The 19,073-nt window shown below is 36.4% G+C and overlaps 1 protein-coding gene and 1 long non-coding RNA gene across 2 annotated transcripts; both read left to right on the top strand.

The window, feature by feature from the left end:
* Nucleotides 1-8,060: 8,060 nt before the first annotated feature.
* On the top strand, nt 8,061-9,936 carry LOC141375553 (uncharacterized). The gene is made up of 3 exons (XR_012383972.1): nt 8,061-8,108; nt 8,269-8,735; nt 8,828-9,936. It is a non-coding gene; the product is annotated as an uncharacterized lncRNA (long non-coding RNA).
* Nucleotides 9,937-10,864: 928 nt separating this feature from the next.
* mhc1lba (major histocompatibility complex class I LBA) lies at nt 10,865-15,766 on the top strand. The gene is made up of 7 exons (XM_009304231.5): nt 10,865-11,121; nt 12,808-13,065; nt 13,252-13,527; nt 13,662-13,952; nt 14,084-14,206; nt 15,529-15,567; nt 15,662-15,766. The coding sequence occupies exons 1-7, from the start codon at nt 11,064-11,066 to the stop codon at nt 15,682-15,684; spliced, it is 1,068 nt and encodes a 355-aa protein (XP_009302506.3). The 5' UTR covers nt 10,865-11,063; the 3' UTR covers nt 15,685-15,766.
* Nucleotides 15,767-19,073: the final 3,307 nt, after the last annotated feature.

Here is a 19,073-nt window from a genome sequence, read left to right as displayed (position 1 = left end):
AAGTCTTATAAAGTTTGATGTTGGCAATTGATATATATATATAAAAAATAAAAATAAATAAATAAATAAATAATAATAATAATAATAATAATATAAATTAATTAAATAAATAAATTAATAAAAAAAAGGTAAAGAAACAAAATTCCCACTTGACTGTTATAAATAGAACTTTAAACTTCACTATCACTTCACCTGCTCAGTCTTCAAGAGGTAACAGTTTTCCAGGACTACCAGACAAGCCACACCCCATATCCTCAGCTCTCCATCCATCTGCCATGCCGTGGGGGGACGAACGCCCACCCCTACCATCCTTACACATCGTGTCAACGAAGCTATCGGGCCAAGCATTAACTATTTCATGTCTGTCATACATGTATGATGTTGTAAAGATTTGATTTCTAATTCTGTTTGTTTTTCAATTTCAGAAATCATGACTACCGGCTCCAGAAGCTGACCCCCATCCAACCTATTACACTCCACACCCATTCCAAATACATTCACACTCTTCATAAAAGATACATTCCACTCACACAGCATGTGTGTGACATGTTCACACTAGCCTTTCGATTTTGAGATGTTCTGAACTAACCTCAAATTTCAATCTCTCAATCCACCCCACAATATTTGATCTAATTTCTTAATTGAGCCCCTTTAGTTGGTTTCGGGGGATATTACCAAGGGCATGGGTTCACTTCACTATGGTCCCCCCAAATTCTCGAAATCCTCAGAACCAACAATCATCACCTTTTGAACTATATCCCATCATCTCCGCGGCTATCTAGCGGGGCTATGAATGGGCCGCATCTAGCATCCTCGTACACTGAATCGGCTGTTCAATGCATCTTTAAGGGGCGTTCTCATGCCATTAAGGCGCTAAACTTGGACTAAACTTTTGTATAGTTGCTGAACATGTATCAGCTCAAAACTGACTCTGTCTCTTTTCTTTTTCTAGAAGTTTTGGCGACTGGCTCCAGAGGCAGATCCCCATCCAACACCAGTCCAACACTATCCAGAAATGATATTGCCCAAAGCCACCCGCTTTATCACACTACGCTACGGATACCTTTCCAAACACACAGCCCGCACCCTCAACGCTATGTACACCCTGGCATTTTGGCCTCCTAAGATGTTCTGAACTAACCATAACATCTAACTTTAACCCCACCATCCACCCCACCGTATCTGATCTGATTTTGACGAATAAAGAAACTCTTTCATTCTTTGTCAAGCAAAGCAAAACAGACCAAATCCAGAGGGGGTACTACATTTACATTTTGACTCATTGCGCTTTCCAACCCCTTTTTAGCCTTTACATTTACGAGAACCCAAGAGCCCAACTCTCTCACCCCCCTCTTTACTGATGAGGCTAACCGTCCAGTAACACGTTTTTTGGTTTCAAAAACACCTAAAAGAAGTACTCCGCCTCAGGATTCCCCCCAGAACCATTCTCCAGCCACTCATTCAGAATTCGGGCAGCCACCACAGCAGCCCACCATGGGTTCTCCCAAGGACAGATTCAGATCCCCGGACGATGGTCTTCCGAAGCCTTCAAATCATACATTCGCCTCAGCCACTACCATCTCAAGGAAGCCCAGCTGATCCTCTCCAGCTGACACCCAACCACTGGAGCTCAAGGGCATGAGCACGACTCTGCTATTTCCTCCTATTTTCCCTCTAAGTAGCCTCTTAGCTACCTTTCATATTCTCCTCTCTCAAGCACGAGCTATACTCCGCTTCCCCCTCATTTCCTGCCCTCCCCCGCTCCAACTCTCTGGAGTTACTCTCAACCTCTACCCCCGCAGGGGTCCTGCCGAGCCAATCCTCAGCCCAACCCTTAGCAGCCACTTGCTAGCAAGAGCCCTCACCGCCCCCTCCTTCCTCCCATCTCTTGCTACACCCTGCCCCCCCCCCCCACGGGTCCCCGCAGGGATGGCCCCGAGCTTCGACCCCCGCAGGGGTCTCACTGCCCATCCCAGCCACTAGTTCCCCCCCACCCCTTTACCTTTTCCGGCCTCAAGATCCTCAGCCCCTCTTTCTCCCTTCCAGTATTTAATAGCCCATTCTTTTTCTATTTTCAGCGCTGAGTAATTCCGCTCTCCATCCCCCCTTTTTCTGATCCCCTTTTTCATTTCCCATCTTTCCCTACCCCCCCTCCCCGCTTATCTTTTCAGCGTGAGTTCCTCCGCTTCTTTTCTCTTTAGCGACCAGTTCAGTCGCAATACTATCTTTCTTCTGGCGTTGAGTTCCTCCGCTACTCTCTCTCTTTTCCATAGGCCATCATTCCCCAGCTCTAACTCCCGCAGGAGTGACTAAAACGAGCTTCGATTCCCGCAGGAATCATGCCACGGCCACCTCTCGCTAGAGTCTTCACCACCCCCTCATTTTCCCAGACTACAGCAAGAGTATTGCCCCCGCAGCTCTAACTCACGCAGGAGTTACCCTGAGCTTCGACTCCTGCAGGAGTCAATCACTTTCCCTCCCGGCCACTAGAGTAAGAAAAAAAACAAACAAAAAAAACTCCTAACTTTTCTTCTTTCTGACGTTGAGTTCTTCCGTCCCTCTTTCTATCTCCCTTCCGGCATTTAGGTGCCCCTTCTTTTCTTTATTACAGAGCCGAGCGCTTCTGCTACCCCCCCCAACCTTTTACTCCCACTTCCCCCCCTCTCCCCCTCCTTTCACATCGTTGAGTTCCTCCGCTAATTTTCTTCCTTCAGCATAAGTTTACTGCTATCTTTCTTTCTTCTAGTGTTGAGTCATCCACTATCCTTTTCTTCCTTCCGCATAGGCCCTCACTCCCTTAGTTCAGACTCCCACGAAGTCCCCCTAGCTTAATCTTCACAGGAGTTCTTATAAGCTCAGGGCTCTCTCCCGGGACAGCACGCCAAACTAGCTTTATTATCAATCATCAGCTAAGTGTGAAGTCTTGAATTGTTTTTTAGGGAAAGAATGAATAGAGCAGAAAAAAAATTAAGTCGAACTTCCTTGGGGTTCCGTATAAATGTCTGAAGTTGAAGAACAAGAAACTCTTTTGGAAATTAGTTCTTCTAAGAAAAAAATACATTATCAGAACAAACAAACAAGTTTAATTGAAGGAAAAAAAAAACTAAACCAGAGACAAATGTTATAAAAAAAAAAATACTAGTCACTGAATTAAAACAGGACAGGACAATAACAATACAAGGATCAAAACATGACAGGACAAACAGGGGAAAATGCAGGGGAAAAACAAGACTCAGTAAAGAGTCTGTGTGAATGAGGTGTCTTTATAGTGCAAGTAATCAGTCCATCATGAGCTTCCATCATGAGCTTGTGTGTCAGGAGAACCAGAAACTGGTTTCTCCAATTAAATTATATTTTGAGCATTTAATTTGTCATTTAATTATTACAGGATTTTACTGAGTTGTTTATGAAAGTTAAATATCAAACACATTTGATTTCTCATTTGAGAATGCATTTTAATTCATAATTTGATTGTAATTCTGACATCCATATATAAATATATATACACAACAGTTAATACAAATTAACAGTCCACATGTGCTAAGAGTTTTTTTTTTGTAAAGCGAGCTAGGTAAATATAAGATGAAAATTCACATTAAAAGTCTTTCTGGAGCTTTTTGTGAGGATTAGAAATACTGCAACCTTTATTTTTTTCAAGTGAGGAGGTCTGAGATAAACTAGACTTTGTTTGGGTGAACTTGCAATATTTTGCTCTTAAACTAATTTTTTTTAACTTAATGAAGAAATTTTTGATATTAGTTAAGTAAACAGGTTAAATGTAGGTGTTCAGACATTTTTACAGAATTTTGCCAAACCAAGAAAACAAACAAACAAACAAATAAATAAATAAATAAATAAATAAATAAATAAATAAATAAATAAATAAATAAATAAATAAATAAAATAATTTTAACGTTTTTCAAGTTGGATTTTTTTACAGTGTAGAAATACTTAACATAATTTATGCTGATGTAGTTTCTCTCTAAATCTTTTGGTTTAACTTTAACCATGTAATTTAGGACGAGGCTCTGAAAAGTGTGATTACTCCCCGACTCCATGTAGGTATTATGATGTAAAATTCACCATCATATCTGTTCTTTAAGGTTAGGTTTGGACAAATCAACAAAAAAATTATTTCCTTTATTTCAGCCTCTTCGCAAGATGAAACATGAATAGTGAGACTGCATATTAAACTCATGAGAATGGGAAGACGCCTGTTGACAAATAAAAATTGCTATAAACCCATCATGAAATGGTCTCCTGATTATTGTTGCTCAAAGAAATAGTTGCTTATATTTTTTTCTTTATTTAATTGTATCTCTAACTCTTGGTCTAGATTAACTTGTGCACACTTTAAATATTTTGTAGTTATAAGTGAGAAACGAGTAACACATGTAAATGAAACCACTTGACCGACAGCATCAATGACTGTTTAACATGCCTTAATGCACCATTTACAAGGAAAATGTTTGAACTACTGCAAAATTTAAAAACACTTAGAAATCAGCAATTACCCTTTTATTATCAACACTGGTGACAATCAGAAAATAAAAATCAACCCAGAACAATATAAAACATACTGAAATATTACTCCACAAGAACAACATAAAATAAAAGCAAAGAAAGAAGTAAAGAACTTTAAGCTGCATAATTCATTCATTCTGCAATGCATGCTGGGAGGTTTGTACTATGCTGGCACCCAGCATGCATTGCAGCATAAATGAATTATGGATTTTTTTAGCAACCATGGTTGAGGTTCATACCCTGGTTCTTGATGTCTGTGTGTCTTAAATGTGCTGCTGGAGCTCTCAAGGGTTTGTGCATGAAACTAATTAAATTATTAAATTCTCGATAATTGTTTGTTGACCCTCCATGTAAACTTGCAGTATTGACCCATACAATATCAAATAAAAGCTGTTTTTTATTATTCAACTTATAAAATACTAGAAATTATATCAGTAACCATTCAGTACATACAAATTTCTTCAAGTTGTGCTTGTTAACAGCAGGTGTTCATCAGTGTCTGAATTTAGACATTTGTGGTCATTCAAGCTGTCTAGTGGACTAAACTAATCCACTAATTTAGGGACTAGTGAATGAGGGTGTGTGTTGAGATTTCAGACACTTTGATTAGTTTCTAAAATACAAAGGTTTGATCTGTTACAGTTATTTTCCGTATTTTGTCCAGAAATGAGCTGTTAATCATTGAAAAGGTTTTCACTGTAGATTTTACAGACTTTTACTGGTAAAATCACAGACATTTTTTACAGTGTAGTATTTATGCCTTAAAGTCACTGCATGGGTAAATAAGAAAAATAAATAAATAAATAAATAAATAATTACATTTATATATATATATATATATATATATATATATATATATATATATATATATATATATATATATATATATGTAATTATTTATTTATCCCCCCGTTACAGTCCTTATTGTTGAGCCCTGTATATTTATATATATGTGTGTGTGTGTATATATATATATATATATATATATATATATATATATATATATATATATATATATATATATATATATATATATATATATATATATATATATATATATAGGGCTCAACAATAAGGACTGTAACGGGGAGACTGACACGGAGGGATCCATTTTGCAGTATTTATTGATCACAATCAAGCACAAACATCCAATACGCACTACAGCGCGAACACACATCAACAGTAATCAATCAAGGTCGTTGGGTTGGCGACTGACAGACACAGAGTGATTTACCAGGCTTAGATCAGTGGCAGGCGGCATGGTTCAGAGTCCTTATAGCAGGCGTGGGTCGAGGGCAGGCAGCGTGGTTCAGAATCCGTGTGACAAGCAAGGGTCGTGGGCAGGCAGAAGGCAACTCAGAGTCAGAACAGTCCGGGGTGATACACAGGAGATCAGGCAGGAAATAACGCTCAGTAATGCTGGCCGGGGCTAAACAAGACTTCGCACTGAACAGTGGTTAGAGTGTGGCTTATATAGGTGGCGTGGGTCGTTAACGTGATTCAGATCAGGTGTCTGCACAATCAGTCTAAGTGGATGATGTAATGCTAGAAGTCCGGGGATGGTGGCCTCTGCTGACCAGCGAGGGGAATGACTGGCACCGAGTCGGTGACAGAGCCCCCCTCCAACGAACGGCTCCTGAAGTGAGAAGAATCCCGACGCCGGGGTCTTCCATGGGGGCGAGGGGCCGGCATCTCCGGATGTTGCAAGTGGAACTCATTCAACAGAGTTGGGTCGAGAATGTCCTTACGGTTGATCCAAGATCTTTCCTCCGGGCCGTACCCCTCCCAGTCGATGAGATACTGAAGTTGTCCGCCCCGGCGTCTGGATCTCAAGATCTCGTGGATCCGGTAAGCCTCTTCTCCGTCGACCACTGTCTCCGTTAGAGTGTGGCTTATATAGGTGGCGTGGGTCGTTAACGTGATTCAGATCAGGTGTCTGCACAATCAGTCTAAGTGGATGATGTAATGCTAGAAGTCCGGGGATGGCGGCCTCTGCTGACCAGCGGTGACAAGGACTGCCCGGTGGCCCGGGGTCGGCCTTAAAAGAAGCTCGGGACAGTTGACAGGATTGTTACTGGCCCCTATTGGCCAGTAACGAGCACGTGATTTTTTTCCATGACCTGGTCACAACAAGTACAGCGAAAAAATGGCAACATGGCAGCAACATAAAACTTATGAGGCTAAAAGAAAATGTCTGTTTCTAAAGTATTACAAGCAGACAATTACATGTGTAAAAAATTAAGAAACTGGAAAAATAACAATAAAAAGCATTTTTATAAAAAATAATTAAGAATTGCAATAAAATACCAGCACATTTTTCATACTGCTCTTTCGTTTGCATAAAATCTTAAATTTTGCTCATTATACATTTATTAACATTTTTAAAATTTTAAAATTCTAGATTCATTCATTAATTTTCTTGTTGGCTTACCCTCTTTATTAATCCGGGGTTGCCACAGCGGAATAAACCGCCAACTTATCCAGCACATTTTTTATGCAGCGGATGCCCTTCCAGCTGCAACCCATCTCTGGGAAACATCCATCCACACACACACACACACTCATACACTACGAACAATTTAGCCTACCCAATTCACCCGTACCACATGTCTTTGGACTGTGGGGGAAATCAGAGCACCTGGAGGAAACCCACATGCGGCAAGAAATGCTGAGGCTCAAACTAGCGACCTTGTTGCTGTGAGGCGTCAGTACTACCTACTGCGGCACGGTCATCTAAATTCTAGATTCACAGACAATATTATATAAGTAATAGCTATTAGCTTTTTTTTTTTTTTTTTTTTTTTTTGGTGGGGCCAGTGAAAATTTTGGCAGGGCAAGTAAAAATCTCAACCACTGGCCTGATCGGCCCAGTAGAAAAAATCCTTAGCGTTAAACCCTGTATATATGTATGTATATATATATATATAGGCTCTTGTATAGTAAATAAGTTAATATTGTTCTATCATAAAGTTTTGAATTAAACTTTGGATTTGGATAAAACAACTTAAATACAAATGGATTTGCATTGAAAATCATGAGCTAAAGGAGTTTCAAACCATTTTGAACACACAGATGAGCTTTTGTGCAAAATAAACTTTAAGATGCCTTTAAAAAAGTGTCAAAGTACTTTTAAAAACAAAAAAGTAAATCCCCAATAGGTGGCAGCAAGAGGCCGCTTTATTTGAGTGAAACATTGAGCGATTCATTCAGCCCGTGAAGCGAATAGGATGATCGGACTGTTGAATCAATCACTGAATCATCGACTCACCCGAATCTTCTTTGCGAAGGCCTGAATCGTTCGTCTTTGGAAACGCTGTTATTCATGTTATACATCATAGTTATGGTCAACTGTTCTGCTATTTTTATATTAATCATTATAGTTATTTTTAGCAATGTTTTTACTTATTAAGAAGAAAACAATTATGTGTTTTAAATAAATAATCTGGTTATATGAAGACTCCTGGTCTGTCCCTGGTGTTTTAGTCACACAAGCTCCTTTGTTTTGCAGACATCAAGCTGGACGATGGGGTGAATCTTCACCAAGAGGTTTTCCTTCACTCCTCTCACTGGAGCAGTTGTTGAAGGTATTGAACAAATGAATAGCACAATAGCAAAATGCAATGTAAAGCACACAATATACACACACACACACACACACACACATTCTGCTTCTTAGGGAGATTTGAGATTGTTTAAAGGGTTGAGGGTAAAAAAGATTCAAATGTGCAAATGCCTGTGAAACAGACTGAGAATCTGGCTGAGGTAAAGGCGTCAGAGGAGAACAAGCTGAAAGCGGTGATGTACCAGTCCAGCCTGTGCTACTACTCCAGCAGGTGAGCATTCAGATACTGACAGGTTTGCTTTGTGAGAAATGTCTGAGCTGATTCTCATGGTTCTGATATTCACTAGTGAGGCCATAAAGCTGGTTGGGATCCCGGGACACCACATTAGGCACTGCCCCACTAATGTGGTAACTGGGTTTCCAAGCTCACGGTTGCTGTGAACCTGAGCTCTTGTGCTCATCAGTCAGATTGTTTGCTCAGAGTTTGACTGTCACTCCTCAATTCACAGGACAGTGGCTCTGCTCCGCACAAGCGCATCCGGAAGAGCACAGGGATTCCCCGCAGCTTCCTGTTGGAGGTGGACGACCCAGACCGAAAGGGAGTCATGATAGACGGCAGTGGCAGATACGTTATTCCCATCATAGACGCGTGAGTAAACTGTACTTGGCATAGCCGCATGTTCTAGTTTTTTTCCAAATCTCACATGTTTGCTTGTGTGTGTTTGCGCTCGATCTGTTCAGTGAGGCCTAAGCTGCTGAGAAGAGAAAGAGGCCGTCCTTCTCCTGCCAGACCAAGCCTTTGCCCTCCTCGTCCTCAGCAGGTGCAGCATCTTCGGTCCGGGACGCAGGAGGGAAACGGTCCCGCTCCGCATCTCCACCAGAGACGCGCGGCGACCAGAAGAGACAACGTCGCTGAGAGACCTTCATCCAAGAGACCTGGAGCCAACGTTTAAATATTGTACATAGTTTATTAATAAAAGATAATAAAGATTATAGCTGCATGAACTGTGTGGACTGGTTAACCTTCACTCCAGCAGTGCAACACAGACATCAATAAAGAAAACGATCAACACATTAATATAGAAATGATGAACAAACATGGAGCAGGAGTACCAGTGTACTGTCCTGCACAGAATGTAAACAGGGTGTCTGTGTGTCTTAAAAAGAATTAAAAAGTCTTAAATGCTTTTTTACAAGGTATTAAATTGTGTATCATTTTTGATTCTACAATGTATAGTTGTATGAATTTTTTGAATTGTTGTATGAGTTGTATGAATTTTGTATGAGTTGTTTGCCTGAATTTTATAATATTGGGCTGCTGTGTATTTTTCGAAATCGATCAAATCCTGGAGTTCTTTAGGCGCTAATTAGCATTTTTATTCAGTTTATGAATTATGTTTTAGTTTATGATTAGCTTGTTTTATCGGTACTTAGTAAATATACTGTATATTAAAATGTCGCCAGTCTTACAGGTGAAACTTAAAGTGGCGATGAGGGCTTAACATGTATGGAAAGAGTCTTTAAAAAGTCTTGAAAGTTACTGAATTTCATTCTCTGACTGCTATATACACCCTGGTAAAGCTTTTAGTTGAAGTCTAGTTTAGTGAGTGAAGCTCAGGGAGATCAAACATCTGCTAGTGAAACCCCATAAGTTAGTCGATTTGGGTTTAAACCTATTTTTTAAACAAACCAATGGAGAGTAGGCCGGACCACTTTTTAAATGTGGGCTGGTCAGTTATTTTTTTTTTATTTTTTTTTTATATATTCTTTTTACATGCAGGCAGATTTTATCTCTTGCAAGATGTGGATATGATGATGATAATAGTAATAATAATAAAAAATGTTAGCCCAATCGGCAGTGGTTTTAAGTTTTATGGTTTTGAGATGGGCCGACTCAATCTGACCTAATCAGAGGTTACGCAGACGTAATCAAAATTTGGCTAGAATGTCAAGCAAACAATAAGTGCAACACGAGCTAATTGTCAGAGATGGACGGTAAAAAGGGAAAAGCTGTGCCAAAAAGGTCAGAGAAAGATGCAGTGGCACAGTGGATAGCGCTGTCACTTCACAGCAAGAAAGTTGCTGGTTTGAATCCTGGCTGGGTCAGTTGTCATTTCTGTGTGGAGTTTGCATGTTCCTTCCATGTTGGATAAGGTAGGCTAAATTTTCCGTAGTAAATTTGTGTGTATTCACAAAACATATGCTGTTCATATATAAAACATATGCGGTTCATTTTGCTGTGGCGACCACAGATTAATAAAGGGACTAAGCTGAAAAGAAAATTAATGAATGAATTAAATGTATGTATAAATTTGTTATAAATGGGTTGTTTTTGTTCACATACATTAAATGTTTAAATATCTATTACATATGGTGCTTATATTATTTCACCATCTGTACACCAATATATGTAGTGAATGTGTGTGTCCGTGGGCTGGTGTGGCTACCGTGCCAGGGCAGATTTTTTGTCCCAGTCTGCCCCTGCTTTCCCTTCACCGCGCTGCCCAGACCATTTCTTAATTGTAAATATTCTATTAAATATTATTCTTATTTACAATATTATTTATTTAACAACAAAATTTAATACACAAAGTAGCAATTACAAAAGTTGATATGCAGCAGAAAACGGTTGAGAAAATACTGGATCTATACTTGATCAATTCTCAAACAACCTAAAATAAGTAATTCAATATAAAATAATAAAAAAAACTGAAAAAAATAATTTGACAAGACATCTATAGTAAATATGTTAGTAGCATGTTCTGGACACAATGACTCAGTACTTCATCAACAACTGATACTTGCACTGAAGCCATATTCACCGCTCACAAAGCACTAAATCAGAGCTTGTTTTGGGTAAAACTGGTAAATCAGGTCAAGTAGGTTACATACGTTTGTTGTTTACAGTGGCTGAAATGAGATCTACAGGAAGAATAAAATACACGACATCTTTATTTTAAAGCACAAGAAATTTTTCATGAAGACAATGCTCTTTCTTTTGTATCTGTTGTCATGTTTAACATTCACTGATGCAGGTAAGTTTTGCCTTTTATTCACATTTATTGGTCTCCCAAATACAAACACTTAAAACACTTATTCTCAAGTGTGTTTATCTTATTTCACTGTAAGATTTTCTTTATTATCCGTTACATAAAATATTATTGGGCACTTCCAGTCTACAAAAAGTACATTTATGTGTGTCAGATATGGACCAGGAATAAAAAGAGCCCCTATTAGCTATGGGTTTAAATGAGGTGTGTATGTATGCGAATGCAAAAATTTGAACATTAAAGGTCTGTTTTCTTTAAAAGTCATCGATCTCCACTGGCTGAGTATACGATATAAAGTGGGTCCCAGATTGTACAAAAAGCACTGCATTAAATTACATTTTCCCCCACCATGTCTATATAAAATGAGCATTTATTTTACTCAATGGCGCTTCTGCGCTATCCTGCCGATTCTGATGGGCGTGTGCAAGTAAACGACTTTTTGTCTCGTTTTACGCTTGAGCAACTAAATGAATGACAGAGTCTGTTTGACTGAATGTATTTTAATTATATTACAACATCGATGCTGTAAAGGGAACCGTATAAAATGGGGAAAAATCACAATAAAGGTTAACAGAAGTTTATCAGCATGGGAAAAACACTAGCTCGGCATATACCCTATGACAGCACATTAGCAACATCGAATAAAGTCTTGATAAGAGACTAAATAACATTTAAAAAGGTGAAATATTACTACAATAAAGTAAAAAGTATATATACAAAAAAAAGGACTGTTGCCTCACTGCGACAGCCCTGGTTGGAGCCTCTGGTGGGCCAGTTGGCATTTCTGTGTGGAGTTTTCATGTTTTTCCCAGTGTTCGCGTGGGTTTCCTCTGGGTGCTCTGGTTTCCACAGTCCTAAGACGTGGTATAGGTGAATTGAATAAACTAAATTGGCCGTAGTGTATGAGTGTGTATGAATGAGTGTATGGGTTTTTCCCAGTACTGCATTGTGGCATGCGCTGTTTAAAACATATGTTGGAATAGTTGGTGATTCACTGCGCTGTGGTGACCCCTGATAAATAAGGGACTCAGCCGAATAAATGAATGAATTTGGGCTAAAATTAGTTTAGATTTTGATGCTGAGAAATGTTAATGATGACATCATGTCAATTAGTGTGCTGTCATATGAAGATTTTTTTCCTCTTTAGACTTAAACAACTTGTTTTAAAGATGGACACTTATTTGTTATTTGACATGTTTTTAGCCTATTTGAAAAATGGGAAAGATTTTCTGTTTTTCTACAATGATTAAAATTTTATATATATTTTTTAAATTTGATCTGGTGGTGTGTCCTGAAAAGTGTGAGGCTAGATATTTTATATGACAAAAAAGCTAATTAAAACACACACACTGGATGAAAGACTTTTAGACTAAGAGAATACATAACAAACTACCTGTGTGTTTTCTTGTGAATTTAACTAAATTCAAAACACCTTAAAAAATATAATAATCATAAAAAAACTACTCTATCTGACGTGTCCTTTAAACCTTGAGGGGAAAGAAGATGAAAGGATTACATGGGTATATTACACAAAATCACATACAGTACTTTAGTTTCTTTAGAACTGTTTGCGTTTTCCCCCTTATTTTATTTAAATATCAAATTTTTTTTAGATTTATTTTATTATTGGTTTAGTTTGACTAATATTTATTTGCCTTCATGTATCCACAGGTTTTCACTCACTTCTGGTATTAGCAACATATGTGGATGGACAGACACCATTTCCAGAGTTAAGTGTTGTAGTCATGTTAGATGATGTGCAAATAATTTATTATGACTCAGATACATGGAGGGTTTTCCATCGCAGCCCAAGTGATTCAAAATACTATGATGAAGACCAAAGTGATGCTGATGCTGTATTCCATGATACGTATGATGAAATGAAATACAGAGTCTTGCATCTAAAAAATCAGCTAAATCACACTGATGGTGAGAACGATTAGTATTAAAACAGCACACATTATATTTGATGCAGTCTTTATGTATTTCACTGTGTAACATTTACAATCATTTTACATATACAAATATTTACTTAATATTTTAAGTTGTAATATGTTGAAGTACAATATTTTTCTATTTATTTAAAGGTGTACACATTTTTGTTTTCATTTATAGGTATAACTGTCCTTCAAAGAATTGTTGGATGTGAATTGTTCAATGATAAACCTGGAATCTATCATTTATGGGATGCTCATGATGGAAAAACTATAGAGAAGTTCACCTTTAACATATACAATCATGAATTCCAGCTGAAAAACCAATGGTTTAGAACATGGGACCAAGTTATGATACAACAGAAAAGGATTGTACATGAAAATATTTATTATCCTGTTTGCATTAAAGTTTTAAGAAGGTACCTGAATGTGGAAAAAAACAGTGTGATGAGAAAAGGTGAGAGAATAAGCCTTATTAAATAGATTATTTTATTACTAACAATAAATTTTTGACTGAATAATTTAGGAATCAATATTTCAGAAGTGATTGAGTGATGTGATCAAATCAATCATTCTCATTCTTGTCTGTAGTGAAACCCAGAGTCAGACTCATGAAGAAGAAACTTCCAGATTCTCAAGGGCTTCAGATCAGCTGTCTGGCCACTGGTTTTTACCCGCGTCACATTAACCTGACCCTGTTCAGAGATGCTGAGCCTGTAGATGATGATCAGATCATAGGAGGAGAGATTTTGCCCAATGGAGACGGGATGTACCAGATGAGGAAGAGTTTGATTGTTAGTAAAGAAGAACTGGATGAAGGACATGAATACACCTGCACAATGAAACACCTCAATCTGGACAACAAACTGGACATTGTGTTTGGTAAATAATTTTGTTCAAAACATCAAACTAACAAAACTGTACCGTAAAAAAATAAGATGTTAGATTCAAGACACCTTATTTAATATATGAAGTTTAATGCAACAACGGTTGTTTTTTAACCCCAATTCTAGATGTGTCTGGAACTGTCCCAGGATGCTTCAGTGTGTCTGTGGTGATCAGTGTGCTGGTGTTCATGTGTGTGTCTGTCTTCATCATAACTAAACTCATTATGAGGAGGAAGAGACAAGATACTGGTAACTTTTTCAGTAAATCCAAAAGAAAAGTCAAACTTCAGTTATTTTACACTGTAAAAAAATTTAAGCCAGTACAAAAAAAAAAAAAAACACACAATCCTTACTTCCTTTCACTTTTTCTTGTTCACTCAATTTTTGAAGAAATCAGCTGTACCGGCCTAAAATTATTTGTCAGTAATACAAAAAAAAAAAAAAAAAAAAAACTGTAGTTGGGTTAATTAACATTATTAGTTATTTGGAGAGGTGAACTACTCTGTAACAAAACTTTTAAGTTGTGCTAACTGAACATTTTTGTCGGCAGAACTGGAATGTCTGAAGTTTAGTGAACAAAAAACTCATAATCCTAATTTCCTTTAGTTTTTTCTTGTGTAAACTTTTAAAAAACATTGGTTACATAGTCTGAAGTTGAGTTAACAAAAACTCTTTTGGAAAATAGTTCTAAGAAATAATACATTATCAGAACAAACAAACAAGTTTAATTGAAAAAAAAAGAAAAAAGAAAAATGTTAACAAAACATTTATTAGACACTGAATTAAAAACAGGACAGGACAATAACAATACAAGGATCAAAACATGGACAGGAAAAGTACAGGACAAACGGGGGAAAATGCAGGGAAAAACAAGACTCAGCAAAGAGTCTGTGTGAATGAGATGTCTTTATAGTCCAAGTAATCAGTCCATCATGAGCTTCCATCATGAGCATGTGTGTAATCAGAAGAACCAGAAACTGGTTCCTCCAATTAAATTATAGTTTGAGCATTTGATTTGTCATTTAAATATTACAGGATTTTACTGAGTTGTTTATGAAAATAAATTTCAAACTCATTTGATTTCTCATTTAAGAATGAATTTTGATTTATTATTTGATTGTAATTCTGTTAGGAAAAAAAACTTTACAACAGTTAATACAAATTAACAGTCCAAATTAACAAATTAAGTACAAATTAAAAGCCTTTCTGCAGCTTTCGTCGTTAGAAATACTGCAACCTTTATTTTTTTCAAGTGAGGAGGTCTGAGATTAATTTAACATAAAGTAGCAAGTTGGCAGACGCTTTTTAGGGTGAACTTGCAAAAATTTGCTCTCAAACGAATCTTTTTAACTTAATGAAGAAAATTTTGATTTCGGTTAAGTAAACAGGTTAAATGTAGCTGTTCACACATTTTTACTGAATTTTGCCAAACCAACGAAATAAACAAAAATAAATAAATAAAGTAAAGTTTTTCAAGTTGGATTTTTTACAGTGTAGAAAAACTTAACATAGTATATGCTGTTGTAGTTTCTCTCTAAATCTTTTGGTTTAATTTCATCCATGTAATCTAGGACGAGGCTCTGAAAAGTGTGATTACTCCCCGACTATATGTAGGTATTATGATGTAAAATTCACCATCATATCTGTTCTCTAAGGTTAAGTTTGGACAAGACAGCCTAAAAATAATAATTTCCTTTATTTCAGCTTCTTCGCAAGATGAAATATGAATATTGAGACTGCATATTAAACTCATGAGAATGGGAAGATGCCTGTTGACAAATAAAAATAGCTATAAACCCATGATAAAAGAGTCTCATGATTATTGTTGCTCAAAGAAATATTTGTATGCATTATTTTTCTTTATTTAATTGTTTTAATTTATTTAATTTTATTTAATTTTAATCTGGTCTAGATTAACTTGTGCACACTTTGAATTTTTTGTAGTTATAAGTGAGAAACGAGTATCACATGTAAATGAAACCACTTGACCGACAGCATCAATGATTGTTTAACATGCCTTAATGCACCATTTACAATGAGAATGTTTGAACTACTGCAAAATTTAAAAACACACAGACATCAGCAATTACCCTTTTATTCTCAACACTGGTGACAATCAAAAAATAAAAATCAACCCAGAACATTAAAAAACACCGAAATATTACTCCACAAGAACAACATAAAATAAAGGCTAAGAAAGATGTAAAGAACTTTAAACTGCATAATTCATTCATGCTGCAATGCATGCTAGGAGGTTTGTACTATGCTGGCACCCAGCATGCATTGCAGCATGAATGAATTATGGATTTTTCTAGCAACCATGGTTGAGGTTCATACCCTGATTTTTGATGTCTGTGTGTCCTTAATGTAATGCTGGAGCTTGCAAGGTTTTGTGCATGAAACTAATTAAATTATTAAATTCTTGATAATTGTTGACCCTCCAAGTAAAATTGCAGTACTGACTCATACAATATCAAATAAAAGCTGTTTTTTATGATTCAACTTATAAAATACTAGAAATTGTATCAGTAATAATTCAGTACTTATACGTTTCTCTTTGCCTTTCTAGCTAGTTTCAGAAACAGTTATAACAGCTAGAGAAACATTAAAATGAAAGAGTAAAGGATTAAATGTCAAACTAAAGCAGCCTCTGATCTCCATAATGCTGAGGTCAAATAAAAAATTTTCAATAAAAATATATAAACCTCTGTTAATTATCAAATACTCTTGCAGATATGAGAGAAATAAAGACAAACTGTAATCAGTGAAGCTGCTAATGCTTTTGTTTAATGGAGTTGTTTAATCCTCTGTTTTAATTGAGTTGTTTTGTTGTAATGTTGTTACTGTATAGTTTTATTTCTTGTTCTTTGCTTCAGTGATTGTGCTTGTTAACAGCAGGTGTTCATCAGTGTCTGAATTCAGTCATTTGTGGTCATTCAAGCTGTCTAGTGGACTAACTAATCCACTAATTTAGGGACTAGTGAATGAGGGTGTGTGTTGAGATTTCAGACACTCTGATTAGTTTCTCGAAAACAAAGGTTAGATCATTTACAGTTATTTTCCATATTTTGTCCAGAAATGAGCAGTTAATCATTTAAAAGGTTTTCAGGTTTTCACTGGCCCCTATTGGCCAGTAACAATGAGCACATTATTTTTTTCCATACACCTGGTCACAACAAGTACAGCGAAAAGATGGCAACATGGCAGCAACATCAAACTATGAGGCTAAAAGAAAATTTAAAGCAGACAATTACATGTGTAAAAAACTAAGAAACTGGAAAAATAAAAATAAATAGTTGTCAGTTTGGCAAGCCATTTTTATAAAAAATAATTTAGAATTGCAATAAAATACCAGCACATTTTCCATACTGCTTTTCCATTTGCATAAAATCTTGAATGTTGCTCATTATACGTTTATTAACATTTTTAAAATGTTTAAGTTCTTGATTCATTCATTTATTTTCTTGTCCGCTTAGTCGCTTTATTATTCCGGGGTCGCCACAGCGGAATAAACCGCCAACTTATCCAGCACGTTTTTTTATGTAGCGGATGCCCTTCCAGCCGCAACCCATCTCTGGGAAACATTCTAGATACACAGATATTATTTTGCCACATTATTTAAAATATGTTGCTAAGAAATAGCTATTAACATTTTTTTTTTTGGTGGGGCCAGTGAAAATTTTGCCAGGGCAAGTAAAAATCTCAACCACTGGCCTGATCGGCCCAGTTGGAAAAATCCTTAGCAATGAACCCTATATATATATATATATATATATATATATATATATATATATATATATATATATATATATATATATATATATATATATGGGCTACTGTAAAGTAAATATGGTTCTATCATAAAGTTTTGAATTAAACTTTGGATTTGGATAAAACAACTTTGATATTGTGTTGATTTTTAGGCATAATAAAGATCAAATGTGAATATGAATGGATTTTCATTGAAAATTTCAAATGCATCAAGAAAATCATGAGCTAAAGGAGTTTCAAACCATGTTGAACACACAGAAACGACCTATTGTGCAAAAAGAACTTAAAGGTGCCTTTAAAAAGTTTCAAAGTACTTTTAAAAACAAAAAAGCAAACCCCCAATAGGTGGCAGCAAGAGGCCACTTTATTTGAGTAAAAATTGAGCGATTCATTCAGCCAAAGAAGCGAATAGGATGAACGGACAGTTGAATCAATCACTGAATCATCGACTCACCCGAGTCTTTATATATAACATAGTTAAAAAAAAATATTTACCATTGTCCCAAGTGTAACTACTACTGTAAGAAAATATCAGAATTCGAAACATACTTTCTGTATTATCTTTGCTTGAACTGAGCCGATCCTGTTTATATGAATTGAACCTGCTTATATATATATTAATAAAATAAAGTTATACATATTAATAAAACTTATGCAATCTGTACCTTTGAAATGAAAGTACAAAGACTGCCACCTGGTGGTGCAAAGAGAAAATGATATGAACTTTTTAGATCGCTTTAGTACAAATTTTGTATAATAGAAATGCACAATATGTGACTTAAAAGCAATAATATATTTATGCACTAATAAACATGTTTTGATAGTTAATATGCTAGTGATTTGATGCTTCTCAAAAGTTTCAGACGCCTTTACCAATATCAAAATGCTTTTGTAAACAACCAGTTATTCTTTACAATGATTAAAAAAACGGCTACTATAATAAGGAAAATCCTCTCTAAATGTAGAACCAAATACACTGATATACATAGAAATACGATGAATACTCTTGAAACATGAACGTGTAAAGCCTACCGCTCATAACAAATGTGTAAAGTTATTGCGTGTCATATTTAACAAACCGTTAACTGCTAATTTGATGTAGGCTAATTTTGCTTACATGGATAATTGAATATTAATCAGATGATGTCATTACGCTGCTATGCCGTCAGCCAATCGTTGCATCGCTGATCATGATTTCAAGGATCGATAGATCTGTCCTTCACAACACACGCAGCGATCTCAGATCAGTTCATCCAGACATTCTAATCTGATTCACGAAATTGTTTGAAGAACCAAATTAGCGAGAGATCAGTTATCAAGATTAAAAGATCCAGGATCTGCCAAA

This window comes from Danio rerio, chromosome 8, assembly GCF_049306965.1.
Source record: "Danio rerio strain Tuebingen ecotype United States chromosome 8, GRCz12tu, whole genome shotgun sequence".
In the NCBI taxonomy this organism is placed as follows: domain Eukaryota; kingdom Metazoa; phylum Chordata; class Actinopteri; order Cypriniformes; family Danionidae; genus Danio; species Danio rerio.
This window is presented reverse-complemented; position numbering and strand designations above follow the sequence as displayed.

Excerpts from the sequence above, each read along its gene's own strand:
- mhc1lba (XM_009304231.5), top strand. The coding sequence starts at position 11,064 with ATGAAGACAATGCTCTTTCTTTTGTATCTGTTGTCATGTTTAACATTC. Across the intron at positions 11,122-12,807 it reads TTTAACATTCACTGATGCAG|GTTTTCACTCACTTCTGGTA; the intron begins GTAAGTTTTGCC and ends ATGTATCCACAG. Across the intron at positions 13,953-14,083 it reads CAAACTGGACATTGTGTTTG|ATGTGTCTGGAACTGTCCCA; the intron begins GTAAATAATTTT and ends CCCCAATTCTAG.